General features: G+C 67.0%; 1 protein-coding gene across 1 annotated transcript; it reads right to left on the reverse strand.

Annotated features, from left to right (window-relative positions):
- Positions 1-223: 223 nt before the first annotated feature.
- On the reverse strand, positions 224-18609 carry FASN (fatty acid synthase). The gene is made up of 42 exons (XM_074344012.1): positions 18452-18609; positions 16362-16499; positions 15551-15703; positions 14142-14315; positions 13737-13937; positions 13494-13616; positions 13289-13404; positions 13059-13193; positions 11941-12403; positions 11673-11860; positions 11409-11598; positions 10619-10713; positions 10361-10495; positions 10078-10281; positions 9800-9915; positions 9375-9547; positions 9099-9290; positions 8934-9014; positions 8631-8810; positions 8266-8445; positions 7988-8188; positions 7134-7438; positions 6431-6823; positions 6189-6353; positions 5980-6098; positions 5742-5896; positions 5431-5634; positions 5153-5303; positions 4888-5066; positions 4684-4803; positions 4350-4472; positions 4004-4227; positions 3725-3926; positions 3459-3610; positions 3257-3348; positions 2919-3070; positions 2588-2830; positions 2147-2335; positions 1706-1936; positions 1415-1635; positions 1223-1321; positions 224-1127 (listed from the first exon to the last, which is right to left on the reverse strand). Exons 2-42 carry the CDS (start codon positions 16486-16488, stop codon positions 738-740), a joined length of 7536 nt encoding a protein of 2511 aa, XP_074200113.1. The 5' UTR covers positions 16489-16499; positions 18452-18609; the 3' UTR covers positions 224-737.
- Positions 18610-20391: the final 1782 nt, after the last annotated feature.

Raw genomic sequence — 20391 nt, forward strand, 5'->3', positions numbered from 1 at the left:
GGAATTCTGATAAGGGGACCCTGGGGGGACTCCCACAGCTGCCACCAGATCCGTCACCAGCACCTGCCTCCTGCTCCCTGGTAGAGGCCCCCTCCCTCCAGAGTGTCCAGCCTGCTCTCTGGAGCCCGGCACTGCCAGGCACTGCCCCCGCTCCTGCCGGGAGCAGAGGGTGGCCCCCAGGCCCCAGCGCTGGCCCAGGATGGGAGAGGGAAGACGACTGGAGGCCGGAGCACACATACGGTTTAATCACAGGGAAGCTCCCGCAGGAACACTTCCACCGGGTTGGTGTAAAAATGAAACAGGGTCCAGACGTGTTTCTTTACACAGACAATTACAGAGAATTTCAAAATCTGAGCAGCAATCTGAATCAGGTTTCTTGAAACACGAACAGAGGAGCACAGGGGTGCCCGGCGCCCAGGGCTACTCTGCTCCCACTCTGCACCGTGGGCCCGGCTCCGCTGCTGCGCCCGCCTCACAGGGGGACCGGCTGGCGCCCCCCGGCGTCGCAATAAATAGGAGAAGCGACAGAGACCTGCGCGGCAGAGCCCACGCGGAGCAGGATGCTCGGCTGGCCTGGCGGCTTGCCGACTCTTCACAGACCGGGCGGGTCTCCGAGTCGGAAGCTGGCGGCATGGCAGGTGGCACGTCAGGCCAGCGGGGGGGGGGGGGGGGGGAGTTGGGGGGAGCGGGAGGAGGGTCCCACCCGCAGGACGCCCAGCACGCAGCCCGACGGCGGCCTAGCCCTCCCGCACGCTGACGCGCGGCTCGGCCAGGGAGCTGTGGATGATGCTCAGGATGGACTCCAGACCGCTGCCCTCCAGCAGCGTGCGGTGGTCGCCCTCAATGACGTGCACGGACACCTTGCCGTCGCACACCTGGGACAGGTTGTAGTCGGCGCCCAGGTCCTCGCCATAGGCGCCACCCGTCTTGGCGCGCAGCAGCGTCACATTGCCGTGGTAGGTGGCCCGCGGCATGTACTGCTCTGCGGCGCGCAGCTTGTGGTAGAAGGAGCACGCGGCGAAGCTGAGCGCGCGGCGGTCCAGGCCTGCGTGGCTCTGCATGATCAGCTCCACGGCGGCCGCTGCGCGCTCCTCCAGGCCCCCGAGGGGCAGCAGCGCCTCCAGCACCTGCGGGGCAGGCCAGTGAGCCGCTGGAGCGGGTCGGAAGGCACAGCCGCGTGGGTCACACACAGCAGGACCTAGCCCCCGCCCCGCGGACTCACCCTGCCATGCTCCACGTCCGTGAACTGCTGCACGAAGAAGCACATGGCCTCGGCCTCGGCCTCCGCCTCGCAGCCGGGGGTCAGCTTGGCACGGTAGCTCTGCAATGGAGGAGGGGCTGCTGCAGCCGAGGCTCAAAGGCCAGACTCCAGTCCCCGGCCCTGGCCCAGGGGTGTGGGGGGTGCTGCCTTCACCTGCGTGTAGGCCAGCACGTAGGAGTGCGAGCCGTCGAACAGGAAGAGGCTGTGGTTGGCGGGGGCGGCGCTCTGCTGGGCCTGCAGCTGTGAGCACATCTCAAAGGCCACGCAGGCCCCGTAGGAGTAGCCGGCAATGCGGTAGGGCCCCTCAGGCTGCACCTGCCTGATGCACTCGATGTAGTAGGCGGCCAGGCTCGGGATGCTGTCCAGCGGGGCAGCTGCGGGGACAGTGTGAGGCTCAGCTCTGGCCAGCCACGTCCGCCACCCCCGCCACAGGCCCTGACGCACCTCTCGTGCACTGCAGGCCGTAGGTGGGGATGCTGAGCTTGGCAGCCAGGTTGTGGAACACAGCGATGGAGCCTTCGATGGGGTGCACCAGGAAAAGGGGCCTCTCGGAGCTCTGCACCAGGTTGAGCTGCGTCAAGGTCGGGCCCTCAGGGTTCACCAGCAGGGTGCTCAGGTTCAGCTGGGCCTGCTGCCGGGCGGAGCTGTCCTCCTTGGGGGTGGGGGTTGCCAGCTCTGCGAAGAGGGGCAGATGCCAGGGTGGGCTGGGGCTGCAAAGGGCCCACCGCCACACACGGACACGTGCGTGTGCGCGCACACACACACAAAGGACTTGGGCTGCTGGTGCTAGGCGGGAGGTGGGTAGGGTGCCCTGGGACCCCACTGAGCACTCTCAGGACAGGCCCTGACCTGGGGAGCCCCAGGCTGCTTCGGGAACACACGTACCATCAGCTGTGCCAGCCTGCGAGGAAAGCTCCTGCAATTTGCGGAGAGTGAGCTGCTGGACTTCCCGCATGGACAGCACCAGCTCATGCTCGCGCTCCAGCATCTGGCGCACCTCCACAGACATGAGTGAGTCCAGGCCCAGGTCCGCCAGTGAACTGTCCAGGTTGATGGTGGCGAGGTCACGGATGCCTGGGGAGGGGTGCTCCGTTGGCAACTGGGGATGGGCTCCAGGTGGGTGCTGGCACCCTGGTGGCTGGGTCTTCCCAAGCCCCCATCACCACAGTCACGGCACGAGGCCCCCACCAAGCTCTGCACAGACCACATGCGTGTCTCTGTCCGTGAGCAAGCGAGCACATCCCCCTCTACAGCCAGGGAGGCCGGCTTGGGGGAGCCTGGAGTGTCTGCTGGTGGGGGGGGGGGGTCAGCAGCGAGCTCCCTCACCCAGAATGTGAGCCACGGCCTTCACCAGATCCTGCTGGCTGCTGCCGTCATCATGGGCTGTGGCCTTCTTGGCCAGCACAAAGCTGCTCAGGACTGGGTGGGGCTGGTTCAGGAAGAGATCCAGCACCTCCAGGCAGGAGGCGATGCGCTGGGGCAGCGTCCCGCCGATGACCGTGTCGTTGGTGCCCAAGGTCTCCAGGATGATGCCCACGTCACCAATGGCGCCCCACTGCACAGCGAGGCCTGCAGGCGAGGGTGGGCCGGGGCTGGTGAGCAGGGGCAGGAGTGGGGGTGGGAGTGCAGGAGGCGGGCAGGCGGAGGGCAGGCCCACCTGGGAGGCCATCTTGCCGGCGCTTCTCACAAATGCGCTCCATGGCAGAGTTGGCGAAGCCGTAGTTGCTCTGGCCAGCGTTGCCACGCCCGCAGCTCACGGAGGAGAAGACCACGAAGTAGTCCAGGTCGGGGCACGCCTCCCGGGTCACCCTGTGGGTTCTCGAGTCACCACAAGCCAGCCGCCCCAGCCCACCAGCTGACGAGCCTGGGACCCCTGCCTGCCCACGGAACCGCCCCCACTTCCCGGACCCTTGGCTCAGATCCAGCAGGGGCCCGTGTCCTGGCCCTTGGATGGCACTAGGAGTGCCGTGTGGGGGAGGGCGGGATGGGGCCCACCTGTCCAAGTTCAGGGTGCCGCTGTACTTGGGCTTGCTGACATCCTGGAAGAACTCGGGGGTCTGGTTCTCCAGCATGGCGTCTCTCAGGACCTGCGGTGAGGGAACCTTAGCACCCGCCCAGCTCCGAGGGCTTCGGAGGGCTCCGCCCGGGGGGCCCGTCCCTGGGCAGCTGGCTCTAGCCCCTCCAGAGCTGTCCTCACCATGGCCAGGTTGAAGACACCCCCCACAGGCCCGAGCTGCACAGCCTCAGCGATGAGGCTCTGGGCACCGTCCGGCGAGCTGACATTGCTGGTGGACACCAAGACCTGCACACCCTGGTGTCTCCATGCATGGATCTGCCTGGCCTGGTAGCCTGTAGGACACGGACAGTGGGTGGGTGGATTAGGGCTCTGGCCCCTGAGCCCAGACACCCCATGAGGACACAAGGACTGGCTGACAGGAACCCCCTTCCCAATGTCCGGCTCACCTGTGCGGATCCCGGAGCGGGAGGTCAGCACCAGCTTCTGGGCCCCTCGCACCACGAGCCACTGGGCCAGCTCCAGGCCAAAGCCACCCAGGCCCCCAGTGATGATGTAGCTCTTGTGGGCCAGGCAGAAGGTCCTGGACAAGGCCGCTGTTGGGGTGGGCCTCACCCCCCGCACCACTGCTTCCGGCTCCTCTTCGTGTACCTGCGGCCCAAGCAGCATCCCTGCTCATGCCCTGCCAAGAAGGGCTGGAGCCGGGGCACCTGGGGTCCCCCACTCACCTGGATGACCACTTTGCCAATGTGCTTCCCCTGGGCCATGTAGCGGAAGGCGTCCTCCACCTGGGTCTTAGGGAACACGGTGCGCTTGAGGGGCTGCACTACGCCCTCCTGGACGCCTGCCTGCAGCAGGGCCGACACCTCCCGCCAGACAGGTGAGTTTCCCTCAGTGATGGCGTCCAGCAGGATCCCGTGGAAGGTCACGTTCTTCAGGAAGACGGCCATGCCTGGGCAGGTGGTGGGTGGGGGCTCACCATTCACGGCTCACAGCCCACCCTGCAGACCCCATGCCCAGTCCCTCAGCCCCCTGTCCATACAGCCACCCACCAGGCCCGCTGCCCGGCCTCACCCAGCGGGTTGTTGTTGGAAAGGTCGAATTTGCCGATTTCCAGGAAGCGGCCATGCTGGGCCAGACACCGCACGCTAGCCTGCAGCTTCTCCTCCGCCAGGGAGTTCAGGACCAGGTCAGCACCTTGGGGTGGCGGGGGGGCAAGGGGGTCCTCACCATCAAAGCTGCTGCCCTGCCAACCTGGCACAAGTCTGGAGTGCCAGACTCTGTCCCAGCCTGGGCCAGTGTCTCCCCCAGCCTGGCCGGTGGGTGGGGTGGGGTGGGGTGGGGTGGGGTGGGGTGGGTGGGGCGGGAGGCTAAAGGATGGCCGACAGTGAGTGCTGGGGCCGCTCACCCTTCCCGGCCGTGTGCCACAGCACGTGCTGCTCGAAGGACGTGTCCCGGGAGTTGGCAAAACTGGTCTCGTTGAGCTGAGGGAACCTGGCCTGGAGGTATGCCTGCTTCGCGGCTGACCCTGGTGGGGAGAGGCGCCACTGGTGAGTCCAGGCTTCGGGGGCCGGAGGGGCAGCCGCGGCTCCGGGAAGGGCTGTGGGCTTACCCACGGTGGTGAAGACACGGCAGCCTAGGCTGAGGGCGATGGCGATGGCGGCCTGCCCCACGCCGCCCGAGCCCGAGTGGATGAGCACCGTCTCCCCGGGCTGCACCCGCCCGCGCACCACCAGCGCATAGTAGGCAGTGCTGTAGACGACCGGCACAGAGGCCGCCTCCTCCAGGGTCCTGCGGGCACAGCGCAGGGGTCAGCTCAGGCCTGGCCGTGGCCACATCTGTGTGGGGCCCCAAGGTCACTGCACAGATCTACTCACCAGTTGGAGGGTACGTCCCACAGGCTGTATTGGGGCACCAGGACGGAGGTGGCCAGGCCTTTGGCGGACACCAGGCCCATCACGCGCTTGCCACTGGCATCGCGACCAGAGAACTCCATGCCCAGCAAGCAGTCCTGAGCCGCCCGTTTTCCTGGGACAGATGGTGGGTGAGTCCCAGGTCTCCCCCGGAACCTCCTAGCTTCCTGAGCACTGTGGGGTCAGTGCCCTCCCTAGGTCCCGGCCCTGCCGCTCGGCCCCCCGTGGCGTGCTGCCCCTACCTGGAATGGCGTCAGGGGAGAGTTTGCCCGTGGCCAGCATGATGTCTCGGAAGTTGAGGGAAGCGTAGTAGATGGTGCAGAGCTGGACGCCAGGGCCAGGGGGCTGGGCGTGGCGCAGAGGGGAGCAGACCCAGCGGATGGAGGAGAGGTCCCCCCGGGTAAGAACGTCGACGAAGGCGTGCTCTGTCTGCTCCTCCGGCTTGTCTGAAGGGTGACAGGAAGTGGGGCTGCCACAGGGTCCCCCAGCCCTCCCCTCCTCAGCCCAGCCAGCTGCGAGGCGAGGAGCCTGGTGGGGGCATCACGGGGCTTACCCTGCTCCAGCGGGAAGTGCTGGAAGGCCCCCCAGGCCCCGTCCCGGTAGACGTTCATCACCAGGTCTCTCTGCAGCACCGTCTGCAGCTCTGGGGAGCCTGGGCCGACCTCAGGGGCGGGGGACGCGCTGCTGAGGCTGGATACCAGGACGCACCTGCGGGCGGCCAGGCCAGTAAGGGGCGGCTGGGGCGAGGGGGCGGGGCGGGCGGAGGGCACGTAGCTCGGCTGGCATCTCACCGAATCCGGTGCCCGCCGGGCTCTTTTCGGAGACATTTCGCCATGCCCACGACACCCGAAGTGGTGCAGCCAGTGGCCATCAGCCACACGCGCTGGGAGGAGGAGTCAGCCAGAATGTTCTGCAGGATGAGAGGGGGGCTGGTTCCTGGGAGGGTCCCCAAGCCCCAGGCATATGGAGCTAGGTCAGCCAGGCCTGAGAGGGGACTGACCTTCAGCGAGTCCACCCAGCGGAAGCTGGTGTCTTCCACAGGCAGAAAGACTGGGCTGGCCTGAGGGGCCAGCCGGCGGCACAGGAAGAGCACGGAGCCGTAGAAGGACCTCTTCAGGGCCACCAGGTGCAGGGATGCCCCAGCAAACAGGCCTTCCCACTGGTCCTGCATGTGTGGGGTGGTCAGTGCTCAGCCACCTCCAGCCCTGCCCCACCGCTCCGCCTCCGGCCCCGAACCCGCACCTGGCTCAGAAGGCCCTGCTGGCCTGGATGTGGCTCAGGGCAGGTGAGGAAGGCGACCGTCTCCCCGAGGGGGTATCCTCTGAGCAGGGTGTGCAGCAGCAGGAAACCGCCCTCCTTCAGGGTGGCTGCCATGTTGCCGAGGGCTGTGGCTGGGTTGCCAAGGGTCGCCAGGGCACAGTTACACACCAAGAGATCGGCCGCGCCCAGGCTGCTGGGGGCCAGGTCCATGGGGTCCCACTGGCCCTGGGTCATGTTGTGTTGCTGTAGCTGGGCCTGGGCAGCCTCCAGGGCCTGGGGGTGGCGGTCAGTGACCGTGTAGTCCAGCTTCACCAGGGGCTGAGTGCTGAGCAGCGCCGGGATGCGGGAATACAGTTGGCCATCAGCAGCCAGCACCTGGGGTGGAACAGCTTCCTGGATCAGCTGCACTGGGCAGACAGCCCCACCTCGGCCGGGCGCCCCCAGAAGAGCTACCCACTGATGCCTCTGAGGCTGCTGGCCAGCGCCAGTGCTGCCCTGTCCACAGCACCCCCAGGGCCCACCTCAGTCCCTTCCCCGCCCCTTCCCCTCCTGGGTCCGGGCAGCCTTGGCACCACCTCAGGTTGGACGACCTCGTGTCCAACAGGCCCTGGCCCTCCTTAGGTTTCGGGGCCGCCTGTGTCTGGGTCCGCTCGTGCTGTGCCTGGCTGCTGTGCTCAGCACCCACCTCTACCACCTTCATCGTGAGACTGGCCATGTTCTCCAGGGCAGTGTCCACACACGCCTTGAGCGCCGGGGAGTCGAGGAGGCCACAGAGCAGGGGATCGTCGCACAGCAGGGGCCTCTCCCGGGCCAGCACCTGGCCCAGCTCCAGCTGTAGGTTCCCGTTGAGTTGCAGCTGGCAGGCGGTGGCCAACAGTCGAGGCAGGCCCTGCTGTGGGGCCTCCCGGGGGGCCTGGGCCCCGTCCAGCCCAGGAACCACCATCTTCAGCCCCTGCTGGGCCACCTTGCTCTGCAGTGCCTGTGCCAGCCCTGGGCAGGGAGAGACGGGGCTAGGGAGGAGCCTCAGCTGAGCTTCCCGAAGGCCCCCAGAATCAGGTGTCTGCTTGGAGCAGGGACTCGGTGGTAACTTAGACTCAGTACCCAGCCCTGCCCGCTGGTATTAGAGGGACAGAGTGGCAGCCCAGTCCTCCGGGGCTGGGAACTGCATCAGCCACTGGGACCACTGGACAAGGGGCAAAGGGCTGTGAGGGGCCCTGAGGCAAGGGCTGCTGTGCCTCCCACCCAGGACAAGGCCCTCAGAGGGTGGGTTCCCCAGAGAGCGGATCTGGTGCCCTAACATCCCAGCACCCCCTTCAGCACAGGTGTGAGCCCTCTGCAGGGGGCTGTCTCACGCCCAGCCAGCTGGCTGGGGGCACAGACAGGAGGGCCACATCTGTCCTCTACGTGCCCTGGGTCCCCTTTGAAGACTGCGATGGTTAACAGTGAGAGGCAGGGCGGTGGCTGACGTCTGCTCTGGGTGGAGGGGACCGGGCGACGAGCTCCCTGTCTGAGGCGGGGGCCCAGGGAGTGGGGCCTCACCCCTGCACAGCTGCAGCCCCTCCTGCAGGGCCATGTTCCCGGCCAGGCACCCATCCTCCACGTAAGGTGTGAAGCAGAACTTCTCCAGGACGGGCGGGAGCTGCTCCTGTCGCCGAGGGGCCGTGGAGGAGTGGACCCGTGACATGAGGACGCCCCCGGCTACTATGCTGTTCACACACTTGTTCACCACCACACTGGCCACTGCGGGGACACGCTGGGTGAGTGCGGGCAGCACCTGGTGCAGGGACACTGGTGGGTGGGGGCCAGGGTTGGGCTACCTTGGGCCTCGCCCTGCAGCGTGTACAGCTTCTGCCGGTGGGTGGTGGGGTCGATGTGGATGGCGGTGATGCGAGTGGGGAGGCGCAAGCTGTGCGAGCCAAGGCCCAGGATAATGATCTGTAGCATGGTGTCCAGGAAGGTCACCCAGTTCTCCCTCCACAGAAGCCGGCCTGCATTGCCTGGGGCGGAGGGGCCGTCAGCTCGGCCAGCCGGGGTCTCTCCCATCCCCAGGCCCCGACCGGGGATGCCCCTAGTGGCTCCCTCCTGCCCACTCAGCCCTCCCTCCGCCTGGCCCAGGCAGCGGTGCGCTCGTGAGGCACACTCTCGGGGGCCAGGCGGGCCCCCTCCCGGCCCCGCGCCGCACCTTCCAGGCCGGCCTCCAGGATGCCCTGGAAGTGCGGGCCATAGTCGTAGCCACACAGGCGTAGCTCCTTGTACACGTCCCCCAGGCTCAGCCGGAGCATGGGCACGGGATCCGCGGGGTCCACACTATCCCGGCTGTCAAAGAGCTTCGGGTTGGGGTCCTCCCACTGGCGCACCTTCCCTGTGGGCAGGGGTGGCAGGAGAACCTGAGGGTGGGGTGGGCTGGGCCGGGGCGGAGCAGCCAGGGCCTATCTGGAGCCCCTCGCCAGAGACCCTGTGGCCTGGCCAGACGCCCCCTGCTCACCGCTCACGATCAGGCTGCCGTTATTAGACACCTCGAAGGCGTGGGAAGCCTCCAGAAGCCGCACCTTCAGGGGCACAGTCCCTGTGGGTAGCAGGGTCAGAAATCAGCAGCAGGGGTCAGCGGCCAGCACTCCCGCCCCCTTGGCCCGCAGGCTGCCCGCCTTACCTGTCTTGGGCAGGATGGTGGCCTGGTACAGCGTCACGTCCTCGAACACCACAGGTACCTGCTCCATGTTTTGGCCCAGGGCTCGTGCCAGTGTCTTCCAGACCAGGCACAGGTAGCCGGTGGCGGGGAAGATGACACGGCCGTCGATGCAGTGATCCACCAGGTAGTGGTCGGGGGACTCGGGGCTGGTGTCTGTGGAGGCCTGAGCCTCAGTGCCAGTGCCCGGGGGGAGAAGTCGCTCCCTGCCTGCATCCTGCCCGCCCATCCTGCGCTCACCTATGTTGTAGACAGTTGCGGAGGAGCAGCTGGAGCCGCTGGGGAAGTCTTTGGAGGCAGGCACGTCCCAGGTCTGGCTGTGGTCCCACTTGATGTGGGGGGAGATAAGAGGAGTCCCCCGGGGAGCCGGGAACTCCACAGGCGGGAACAGGCCATTGGGTTTGACGTCGATGCTGGAGGATGGGGGAGGCATGAGAGGCACACCTGGTCCAGGACCACCCTGTTAAACCCACTGCTGACCCACTGCCAACTGTTCTCCCCTAAGACCCCCAGAGATGGCTGAGACAGGGGTCGAGCAGGGGCCACAGAAAAGGGGTGAAGGTGGCTGGGCACCCCACAGGCCCACTTCTGGGGACGATCTCCAGGCCAGCCTGTGCCCTGGTCAGTGAGGGGCCTCAAGGGTCCAGCACGGATGGAGGACACACCCCGTCAGGTGGAGCCGGCCCATGTTGCTGAGGAAGAACTCCAGGTTGTCCTTGTGGTCCTTCTTCATCAGTGGGAGGATGGTGCAGCTGGACTTCAGGCCGCGCTTCAGGATGGCCTGGTGAGGCAGAGACCGGCTGGGCTTCCCTCTGACAGCTGCCTGCCTGCCCCTGCCTGCCTCCACCCTGCCGAGGCCACATGGAGCCTGACCACCCTGTCTCACCCCAGGCCCAGACCCTCAGCTTCTCCTCCAACCAACCCTCCTCCCCAGTGGGCGCACCTGCAGCAGGGCGTGGGGGGCGATCTCCAGCACCACGGCGTTCTCAGGCACGTGCCTCAGTGCCTCCTGGAACAGCACAGGGCTCACCATGTTGTTGACGTTGTACTCGGCCGAGGACGTGCGGGCCAGGCTGCCCTGCCACTGGGCCTCAGGGATGGAGGTGCTGAGCCAGCGCGCGGAGCGGGGCCGCGGCTCCCGGATCACCTGAGTGCACAGCCAGGTCAGCGGGAGGGAGCTTGGCCCACAGCCTGCCCGCCCAGGAGGCCTCTGCCAGGCAGCCCACCTTCTTGAGCGCCTGCAGCAGTGTGGGCGCAATGGAGTCCATGAAGTAGGAGTGGAAAGCCAGGCCGCCCGTCCGCACCTCCTTGGCAAACACGCCCTCCTGTTTTAGCTGCTGCACAAACTCAGACATCGTGGCCTGGGGGTGGGGGGCAGGGCGTTGGACGAGCAGTCTTGGGCCAGCGCCTGGGTCCCCGTGCAGAGCTCACCCTGAGAGGACTGGAGAGGATGTGGGGACCACGCCTCGCCTCCCAGGACCCACCTGAGGTCCTGAGATGGTCACTGTGTCCTCGGAGTTGTGGCAGGCGGGCACGACGCCAGGGGGGCAGCGCTGCTTACATTCCTCCCAGGACAAGCCTGGGGGCAGAGACAGCCTCAGACAGTGGCCGTGGGGCCTGGCGCCCCCGCTCCCCAGGCCTCCCCACAGGGAAGATGCTGCGGTGGTGGCCCTAATGACAGCCGCAGAGTGGCACCTTCACAAGGCACTTTGGCCCCTGCCACGTCTGCTCTCAGGCGGAGGTATCATTACTGCCGTCCCATGGGTGGGGGCTAGTTTCGGCCCCAGTACTGATGCAAAGGCTCCACTGCCCGCCTCACTCTCCTGCCAGCCCCTCAGGGCAGTGGCTTTCATGAGTCCCCTCCTGTCCTCAGTCCCACCTGCCGGAAGGCCCACTCCTTCCCCCAGGGTTAGGTGCCGACAGAGAGGAAGGCGGGCTGAGTCACCCAACACCCTGACTTCATCAAAACCTCACAGGTTCTCGTGTGGGGGGAGGTTCTCATCCCACAAGTTCAGCTCAGGACCAGGTGAAAACCACTCTGGCCTCTACTAATGTCTGTGGGCGAGTGTGCCAGGCACCAAGGCCACCAGGTGTGGGTAGGCCATCCAGGGCGCACCTGAGCAGGCCGTCAGGGTCGCTCTCACCCCACAGTGATGACAGTGGCCGGTGAGTCACCCTCAGGTCCCTGCCTCTGCCCAGTGCCGATACCCACTCCCAGGGAGGCCCTCGGGCCTGTGGGCAGAGTGGGGCGGGGGAGCACAGGGCGACACCTACCTACAGCTGCCATGGCCCCTGGCGGGATGTTGGCCTCCTTAATGCACTGGCCCCTCCAGTAGGCGCAGAGGACAGCCTCCTCCTGAGACAGGCAGCCGTCGGCGTAGCCGCAGGCCACCTCGCCCAGGGAGTGCCCAATGATGCCGTCTGGCCGTAGGCCCATAGAGGTCAGCAGATCTATGAGGGCGATCTGGGGCGACAGGGCACGCGTCACGCCAGCCCGACTGCCCTGCCAGCCCCCTCAGCCCGGGCCCCGGAGCGTACCTGGATGGCAGTGAGGCTCACGAAGGCATGGACGATGTCGTCGAAGGTGGCCTCGTCTGGGCTCTGCAGCAGGCCCGACACCTGCAGCCCCAATGGCTTCACGGTCTCGTCCGAGCGCAGGATGGAATCACGGAAGCTGTCCAGGCGCATGAGGCTCAGCCCCATCCCGCGCCACTGCGCACCCATCCCTGTCCCAGCGAGAAGGGTCAGGTGTGGCCTCGCAGCCCTGGCCCCGTGGCCCTCGGGGATGGCCTGGAGGTGGGCTCACCAGAGCAGATGAACCAGAGTGGGCGCTGGCCAGCCGGCACCTGCTGCACATCTTGCGGGCTTCCCTCGCCGCCCAGCACGGCATAGCCGCGGAAGGGCATGGCAGCTGGGGGGGCAGCTGCGATGTCGTTGAGCATGCTCACGAATGCCAGGTTCTGGCGGTGCCGGAGGCCCTGCTCCAGCAGGGCCTGCACGGCCTCAAGGGTGCGCCCGCTGGCCTGCAGCAGTCGGGGCAGGGCAGTGTGCGGGGCAGGGGGTGGGGGTGGCTGGGAGTTGGGCTGGAGAATGACATGCACGTTGGAGCCACCGAAGCCAAAGGAGTTGATGCCCACGTTGCCCCCGCGGATGGGCAGGGGCCGGTCCACCACCTGCAGCCGCCTGTCCTGCAGTGCTGGGATCTTGGGGTTCGGGCTGTGGAAGTGCAGATTGGGGGCCCAGAGCCCGTGCTCCAGGGAGAGCAGCACCTGTGGGTAGCTCGCGATCAGAGGACCCTGGGCTCCCTGCCCTGCTGGCTAGGGTGGGATTCAAGCACCCACCTTCCTGAGGGCCCTCTGAGGCCACAACATGGTTCTGCCCGCTGCAGTGGCCGTCCTTCCCCTGAGCCTTGCCCTCCCCAGTGCAGGGCCCTTCCCTTCTCCACCTCGTTCTCCCTCTGCGGCCTTGCCACCTCCCAGCCTGGTTGGCTGTGGGTCTGGACACAAAGGCTCCTCAGCCAAACCCCACCCCTGGTCCAGATCCAAGAGCTACAGATGGGTAGCTGGGGTGGCCCAGGGAGCCTGGACCACCAGGAAGCCCCTGCCACCCCCAGATGCCAGAGCGGTGGTGACCTGGTCTCCCCACAGGCCACCAGCAGTTCAGGAGGCCGTGGGGAAGGATGGGCCCTGAGGGGTGGGCTGCCCCGTTGCTTGCCGCCCCCTCTGTCTGGGTCACTCGTGGAGCAGGTGCTGGGCAGGACATCTGAGCCAAGGAACCGGGGCAGGGACTGGCCATACACGTGCACCCTGCTCCCTAGGCCTCAGTGACCTGCACCCCATGGCAAGGCCCGTGCAGACCCTCCTGCTATTGGATAGCTGGAAGCTGAGGAGGCAGGGGCAGGTCGGCCCCAGACCCGCCACCTACCTTGGCCAGTGCTGCGAGGCCGGAGGCAGGCTCTGGGTGCCCCATGTTAGACTTGGTGGACCCAATCAGCAGTGGGTCCTGGCGGGTGGCACACAGGGCTCGCACGATGCTGTTCAGCTCCTGGGGGTCACCCACCTGTGGGGGACCTGGGTGGTCAGGACTCCACCGGGAGCTACTCCACTGGGCGCTGCTCCATGGGAGGCGTACGCGGGGCCGGGCAGGCCTCTCACCTTGGTGCCGGTGCCGTGGGCTTCCATGTACTCCAGCGACTCGGGGGCCAACCCAGCCGGCTCGTACAGGGAGCGGATGAGCTGCTCCTGCACCTCCCCGGAGGGGAAGGTGATGCCTGTGGGCGGGGCCAGGCTTCAGCACACCGCGGACCCTCACCGCCTGTAGCCCTGCCGCCCCCGCCCCCCACCCCGGCTGAGCTCCCACCTTCCTCCTTGTAGCCGTCCGTGTTGGTGCCAGCGTTGAGGATGGTGGCATACACCCGTCGGGCCAGGGACTTCTTGGTCAGCAACATAGCCACCACGGCCTCTGAACGGCAGTAGCCGTTCCCTGGGGGCAGAGGGCACCTCAGGCCTAGGGGCTCGGCCGACCCCAAGCCCCACAGAGCTCAGGGGCCAGTGTCGAGGGAACCTGGGGTAGGGGTGTGTCCTGTGTCTCCCCTGCCCCCACCTGTCTCGTCGAAGGACTTGCAGGTGCCCTCGGGGCTGAGCAAGCCCAGCTTCAGGAACTGCAAGGAGGTGTTGGGCTTCAGAAGGATGTTGATGCCACCCACGATGGCTGCGGGGCACTCCCCGCTGCGGATGGCCTGGTAGGCGTTCTGCAGGGCCAGTAGGCTGGAGGAGCAGGCTGTGTCCAGGGAGACGCTGGGCCCTGCGGGCAAAGGCACAACGCAGGCAGTGGGACCCCCACCCCCAGCTCGGGGCCCTGGATGCTTGAACAAGCGTCTCCAGCCTGGAGCCCAGGACACTGGAACCCTAGCCCTGCAGGCCTGCTGGGCAAGGGGAGGCCAGAGTGTGGGAGGGCCGTGGCCACCCCCCGGGAGCGTGAGGCCCAGAGGGCTGCGTGAGCACCCACCTCTGAAGTTGAAGAAGAAGGAGAGGCGGTTGGCCATCATGGCACGCTGGCAGCCCACCATGCTGTAGCCCAGGAGTGTCTCCGGGTCCCGGCTCAGAGCCTCTGAGGCCTCAGAGCCGCTCACACCCACCCAGACACCAGTGTTCGTCCCCCGAAGGGAAGCCGGGTTGATGCCTGTGGGAGGCAGAGGTCAGACCCAGCAGCTGTGTTGCGCCCAGCCCGCCAGCTGGCTCTGTGGGGGGGGGGGGTGCGGCCTCCCCTCTCTGGCTCAGGTGAGGGGGCTCCATCCAGTTCGACTCTGATGGGGCCAGGAGTAGGGCAGGGAAGAGAGAACAGAGCTGCAGCGGGGCGGCCAGCCCAGGTGGGGCGAGAACGGATAACCAGGTCACAAGGAACTGGGTCTGGGGTGGGCGGGCTGCCAGGTGGGGCTCTAGGCTCTGGGTCAGGCAGCAGTGGAGACAGCCAGAGGTGGGGACAGAGGGCAGCATTGTCTCCAGGCTGCTCCCCTGGCCCCTGGTATTGTTGGCAGGGTCTGGTGAGCCCCAAGGGAGGCCTGCCCTGGGATGGGCCAAGATAAGAAGACAGAGGAAGACAAAGGCCGAGTGTCCAGGCTGGGGAACGAGGGAAGAACACCGGCCAGCCCCCGGGGAGCGGCATCCAAGGTCTCTGGATAGGGCCTGGGCAGTGGGAAGGCCTCCACCCCCACTCACCAGGGTCCTCTCTCCTCCCTGACCCCCCATCCCTCAGGCAGTGCATGTCCATGACCGGTCACGCTCAAGGGCAACCCCAGGGGCTAGCCAGCACCTGCTGTAGGACCTGCAAGGCCAGGTGACCTCCTTGCCAAGCACGGGTGGGAGTGGGCAGGCCCCAGGCTCCCCTCAGGGCTGAGCTCCGGCCGTCCACCTGCTGAGGGGTCACACCCCCATGCCCAGCCTCTCCTCTCCCACTGGCCAGGCCTTCTAGCCCCTGGTGCCCCTGGGACAGGTCTGTGCTTTGGGACAAGGGACAGCTGGCTCGAGGCACTTGTCTGAGGTCAGAAGTGACCTGGCAGAGGGGAGGGTGGAGGACAAGAGTCTGGGGCCGGATCCTGCCTCCCACTCTGCCTGGCACCCTGCCCTCGCCCCCAGATCCGCTGTGCAACCAAGAGGAAGGAAATTGGGGAGCCAAGGCAAACCCAGGACACCTCTGGTGTGCAGCTGGGAAGCGTGAACTGCCCGAGGCCCACAGCTCCCCAGCGCCTCAGGCCCAGACCAGGGCTGGGCAGAGACACGTGCTCCGCCCCTCCTCAACAGCTTGATGTCAGGGACGTCCTGCTACAAACGTGTGTTACTTTGAGAAGCAAAAAAGGGATGTTTCCCAGAGACCGGTACCCTGAGGACAGAGCCCTCAGCAGCCTTCCGATGACCCACCTCCATCCACGATGGCCTCGTAGGTGACCTCGAGCAGCAAGCGCAGCTGGGGGTCCATTGTGTGCGCCTGCTTGGGGTGGACTCCGAAGAAGGAGGCGTCAAACCGGGACAGGTCCTTCAGCTTGCCTGACCGCCGGGGCAGGCCGTACAGTCCTGTGGGGCACACGCAGGTGAAGGGGCCACCATGGGATGTCACAGTCCTGAGGGGTGGGCAGCAGACCCCAGTGCAGAGCACCTTGGGGACAGTGCCCCTGGGGACCCTCTGCCTGGCCTGATGCTGGCCCGGCGGCTGAGGCCAGGCCAGGCTCTGCCACACTGACTCACATCCCGTAGATCAGGTAGGTCTACTCTGCGGAAGAATGTGCTGGGTGTGAGGAAGTCAAGCCAGCTTCCTGGGAGAGACTGATAGCTTATCTGACTGCCTGGGACGTGTGGGCTGGCCAGGCTGGCCAGGCTCTGCAGGGAGGAGGTGGTGGGCAGTGGGGCCAGAGGTGCTCACCCACCTGGCCGAGCCCTGGCTCTGCCCCCCGCAGCTCACCTAGCTCATCTGTGAGACGGACAGACTGGCCAAGGATGACTCTCAGCCTCCTGCGGCCTGTAGCTCAGTCCCCAGCTCCCTCACCCCAGGCCTTCTGGTGCCGTCTCCAGGAAGAGCCAGCAACGCGGCCTTTCCTTGGGTGACTGTTGGGTCTGCAGGTGGGACTGGGGCTAACGCCTGAGCAGGCCTGCGCTGGTGGCTGGGAGGCTGTGTCGGAAGCAGCAGTGAGGGGAGAATGTCCTGAGCAGGAGGGGAGCCCCGGGCCCCACTCACCTGCCTTCCACCGCCTATCATCGTCCGTCACCATGTCCACGCCGCCAATGAGATTGGCCCAGAACTCCTCCAAGTTCTCTGACTCGGGCAGCTTCCCGGACATGCCAGCGATTACCACCTCCTCCATGGCTGCTCTCTCTGCAGGGAGGGCGGTGTTGGGGTCTGGACCCTCGCAGCTCTGCTGCCCCTCCCCCTCCTCTGGCTTCCTGACTCCCAGGGCACCTGCCTTCCTCCACCTAGCCCATCCAAGGGTCTGAGGGCAGCAGTTCAGAAAGCTCTGAGACTGAGAGCCACACGGCCAGCCCCTGCGCTGTGCGCCAGCCCAGATGGATGCCCTGGGTGAATGGAGTGTGCCGTCGGGGGGGAGGGAGGGCCACTAGTACAGCCTGCCTGCACCTCTCACTGGGAGCGTTGTGTTCTCTGGGCCTTGGCTCTGGCTGGCCTGGGATGACCCCACTGTAGCCCTGCTGCCCTGGGCCCACCCCCAGCTGGCTGCTTCGACCACCTGCTGAGGCACTCCCGGAAGGGGGACTCACAGTGGAAGGCCGGCAGGGCCAACCAAGAGAAGAGCCCAAACCCCTCTGAGGATGGGCCCACCCGGCTGGCGGTCAGTGAAGAGCTGGCCCAGGGAATCCACCAAGAAAAGGGGAAAAGGCAAACGTTGGGGGTGGGAGGAGCACCCACGATGCCCGGCTGGCGCTGCACTCAGAACCCAATGCTGCTTTCCATGCTGGGGCCATGGCTTGGGCACTGCAAGGCTTGGACGGGCTCTAGGGGGAAAGCTGTCCCTCCCCACAGTGGCAGATCCAGCCAGGATGGCCCCTCCAACCTGCAGAACCACTCCTGTTCAGGTGCCTGGTTAAGTGCTGGCCAAACCCGTGCACCTGCACAGGTGAGGCCTCAGGATTCTGCTTGCCTACCTTCACACAGCCTGCCTGACCACCCTGGCCCAGGTCCCCGAGGTGCCAGAGGGAGCCTGGGCTACCCTGAGCCTGTGGGTCCAGACTGGGGCTCCTGTGCAGCCCCTGAGGGAGAGGGCAAGGCCAGGGTTGGTCCTGCCACTTCCGCCAAGGCCCCAAGGCCTCATAGCGCTGGACATGGAGATGGGTGGACTCACCAACCGCCGGCCCTCTCAGGCTCTCTCCGAGCAAGGAAGAGTACAAGCAAGTGGAGACAGCGCCTAGCCCTTGGGTGGCCTGGTGGGCCTGCTGTCCCCGCAGAGAGGGAGCTCCCTCCCCCAGCGCTGAATAAAGAGCCCTTTGCTGGCCCAGAGGCACCAGCTCGGGCTCGGCTGCTTCCTGCAGAAAGCGCCGGCTGTTTTCCCCTATTTGCTATTCACTTGGAGTCCCGCGAGGCAAGGCAGAGGGGTGGAGACCCCTACAGCGCCCAGGGCCTCCTCTGCACCACCGCGGAGCCGCACCGGGCGCCAGCCGCTCTCCCCCTACAACTTCGGGGGCTGCAAACGGTGCCCACGTGGTGGGGAAGCCATCCCCCTCCGGCCCGCGCCGCCTCTGCCCTCCCTCCTTTCTTCTCTGGCCCTCGGGTTGGCTGAGACTTGCCTATCCGGCACCTGGAGTTAGGGGGATGTCGCGGGTGAAGGGGATCGTTGGCCCAGCCTGAAAGGAGGCTCTTGTAGACGCCTGGAACCGGCTGCGCACCGGGCGGCTAGGGTTCCTACAGGCCCTCAAGGGTCCGCGGCTGCCCGGCCCAGCCCAAGACCAAAATGGCTGTTCGCGGTGCTTCGCGGTGCTTCCCGGCGTCCGCCCCTCGCCATCCGCCCACCTGCCCCGCTGGGCCTGGGGCGCGGCGCGCAGGCCCGTCGCCACCAAGCCTCGGACGCCCCGTGGGGCTTGAATATCCAGACAGGGGGCTCGGACCCCGAGACCAGAGCAGGCTGCGCGGGGTGATCCCTCACCACACGCGCACCAGACCACGCGCACCCAAGGCCTGAGGATGCGAGCCAGCGGCGCTTCCCCCGCCAACGCCGGATCCCGGCTGCGCCGCCCCGGTCCTCGACCCTGGCTGGGCTTTCGGGCCCAGGACCCCGGTCCCTGGCTCCCAACCCGCAACCCCGGCCGGGCCGCTCGTACCTGGTCTGGGCGCGGGCGGCGGTGCGGGCGGCAAAGGGAGAGCGAGGATGGAGTGCGCCGCGGAGAGGAGGCCGGGCCGCTGCCGTCTCTCTGGCTCCCTCTAGGCCCGCGCCGGCGCTATTTAACCGCGGCCGTCCCCGCGCGGACACGCCACATGGGCTGACAGCTTGGCTGCGCCGCCCAGGCCAATGAGCGTCGGGGCTGCGCCCCGGGACCAGGCGCGCCGCCGCCAGTGGGGTGATGCGGCGCGCTGCCGCCAGGAGCCGGGACCGTGCGCGGGGACGCGCCCGGGGGGGGTGCTGGGCTGGGGGGCCGGGGACTCGGGGGGGGGCGGGGCGGGGGGCGGGGCGGGCGCGGCGTCACCCCCGTCCTCCGATTTCCGTTCCGCGCCCCACGCCTCCCGGGGCCGCCCCCACCTCCGGGGCCGAGTAGGCCACGTGTTCATGGCCCGCGGGGGAAGCGGGACGGGTCGTGCTTGGGCCACTTTGGGGTCACTCTGAGGGTCATACTGGGGCCACACTGGAGGCCGGACGGACCCTTAGGCGGACGGACTGACAGGCCCGTGTCCCGGCCGCGCGGAGCCGGGCCGGGGCGTGGCTCACTCCGCCACCGTAGCCAATCGGGGGCCGGGGGCGTGCGCGCTGACCCAATGGCAGCGCTCGAGTGGGCGTTGCTAGGCGATAGGGTGATGGGACGGGTCGCCCTGGGCGCTTTGCCGGCCGCCGCCGGGCGAGTGCGGTTGTTGACCCGGCCGAGGGCGCCCCGCGCGGGGTTACTGCCGGTCACCGCAGCGCAGCGCGGATGGTCCTCCCTGCCCCGCCTCCCAAATTCGCGGGGCGGGCTCGGGAACCAGTGGAGAAGGTCCTGGGGCCGGGCCGGCCCCGGGGCCGGGCGGGCGCGCCTCCGGCTCCCCCGAGGCGGCCGCGGGGACAGGGCACGGCCATTTGGCGAGGGGGCTGTGCACGGACACCTCTCGCTGTGATTTGAACAAAGGAGCCTCCCTGGGCAGAGGCACTCGCTCGCGCACGTGGCCACTAGCACTCACGGGCCCGCACACGCACCAGCAGAGGCTCAGCCCTTCGTCTCTGCTCATCCGCGCACCCTCCCTTGTAATTCCCTTCTCAAATATTTGCCGAATTTACAAAAAAAAAAAAAAAAAAAAAAAAAAAAGCCCTTAACTTGCAGACCAAAAAGAAACAGACGGCCGGCCTTGGGGTCACGTGAGAATCCAAGAAGCCTGCCCTCCTAGCTTGGCGGCCACGCCCTGCGGCGCCCTGGCTCCCTTCTGGGTGGCAGACAGACCCTTCCCAGGCCAGAGGAGCCCTGGCAGTTCCCTGGGGCCAGCCTGCAGCTTCATTGTCATGATCTCAAACTCTGTAGCGCTCCTCGCCCTGCTCTCTGGCAACCCCTTCCACCCTGCCCTCAGGAGCTCAGGGATCATCAATGGAGCAGGGCACTGGCCTGGGGCGTTGAGGAACAGCACAGAACCGGTCTGGCACCAGAACCCAGAGAACACGGCCACACTGCACACACACACCCCACGGTGTCCCCCCAGGCTCCCAGGTAGGTCCCAGTGGCAGCTCCAGCCTTCCCCTTGGCTTGTCACTGCGGGCCGCTGATTCACACACGGGGACGAAGGGCAGGATAGGAAAAGGGGAGAGAAGGCCCCGAGGCCCCACAGCTGAAGTGCTGTCCCAAACAATGTTTCTGTAGGATTTTCTTCTCCTTCCTACTTGAGAGATGTCCAGGACTGTGCTGCACAGATACCCCCAGCTCTTGGTGCCTTAGACTGTCCTTGGCTCGCCTCCTGCTGGTCGGTGGGGCTCTGCTCACTGTAGCCTGCCTGGGGCCCAGGCGACGGGGGACAGTTCTGGGCTGGGGGGCTGGGATTGAGAGCCAGGCTGGAACCACAGGGGGCTGGAGACTCTCGTGGGCTCTGA

Source organism: Camelus bactrianus, chromosome 16, assembly GCF_048773025.1.
Source record: "Camelus bactrianus isolate YW-2024 breed Bactrian camel chromosome 16, ASM4877302v1, whole genome shotgun sequence".
Classification (NCBI taxonomy): domain Eukaryota; kingdom Metazoa; phylum Chordata; class Mammalia; order Artiodactyla; family Camelidae; genus Camelus; species Camelus bactrianus.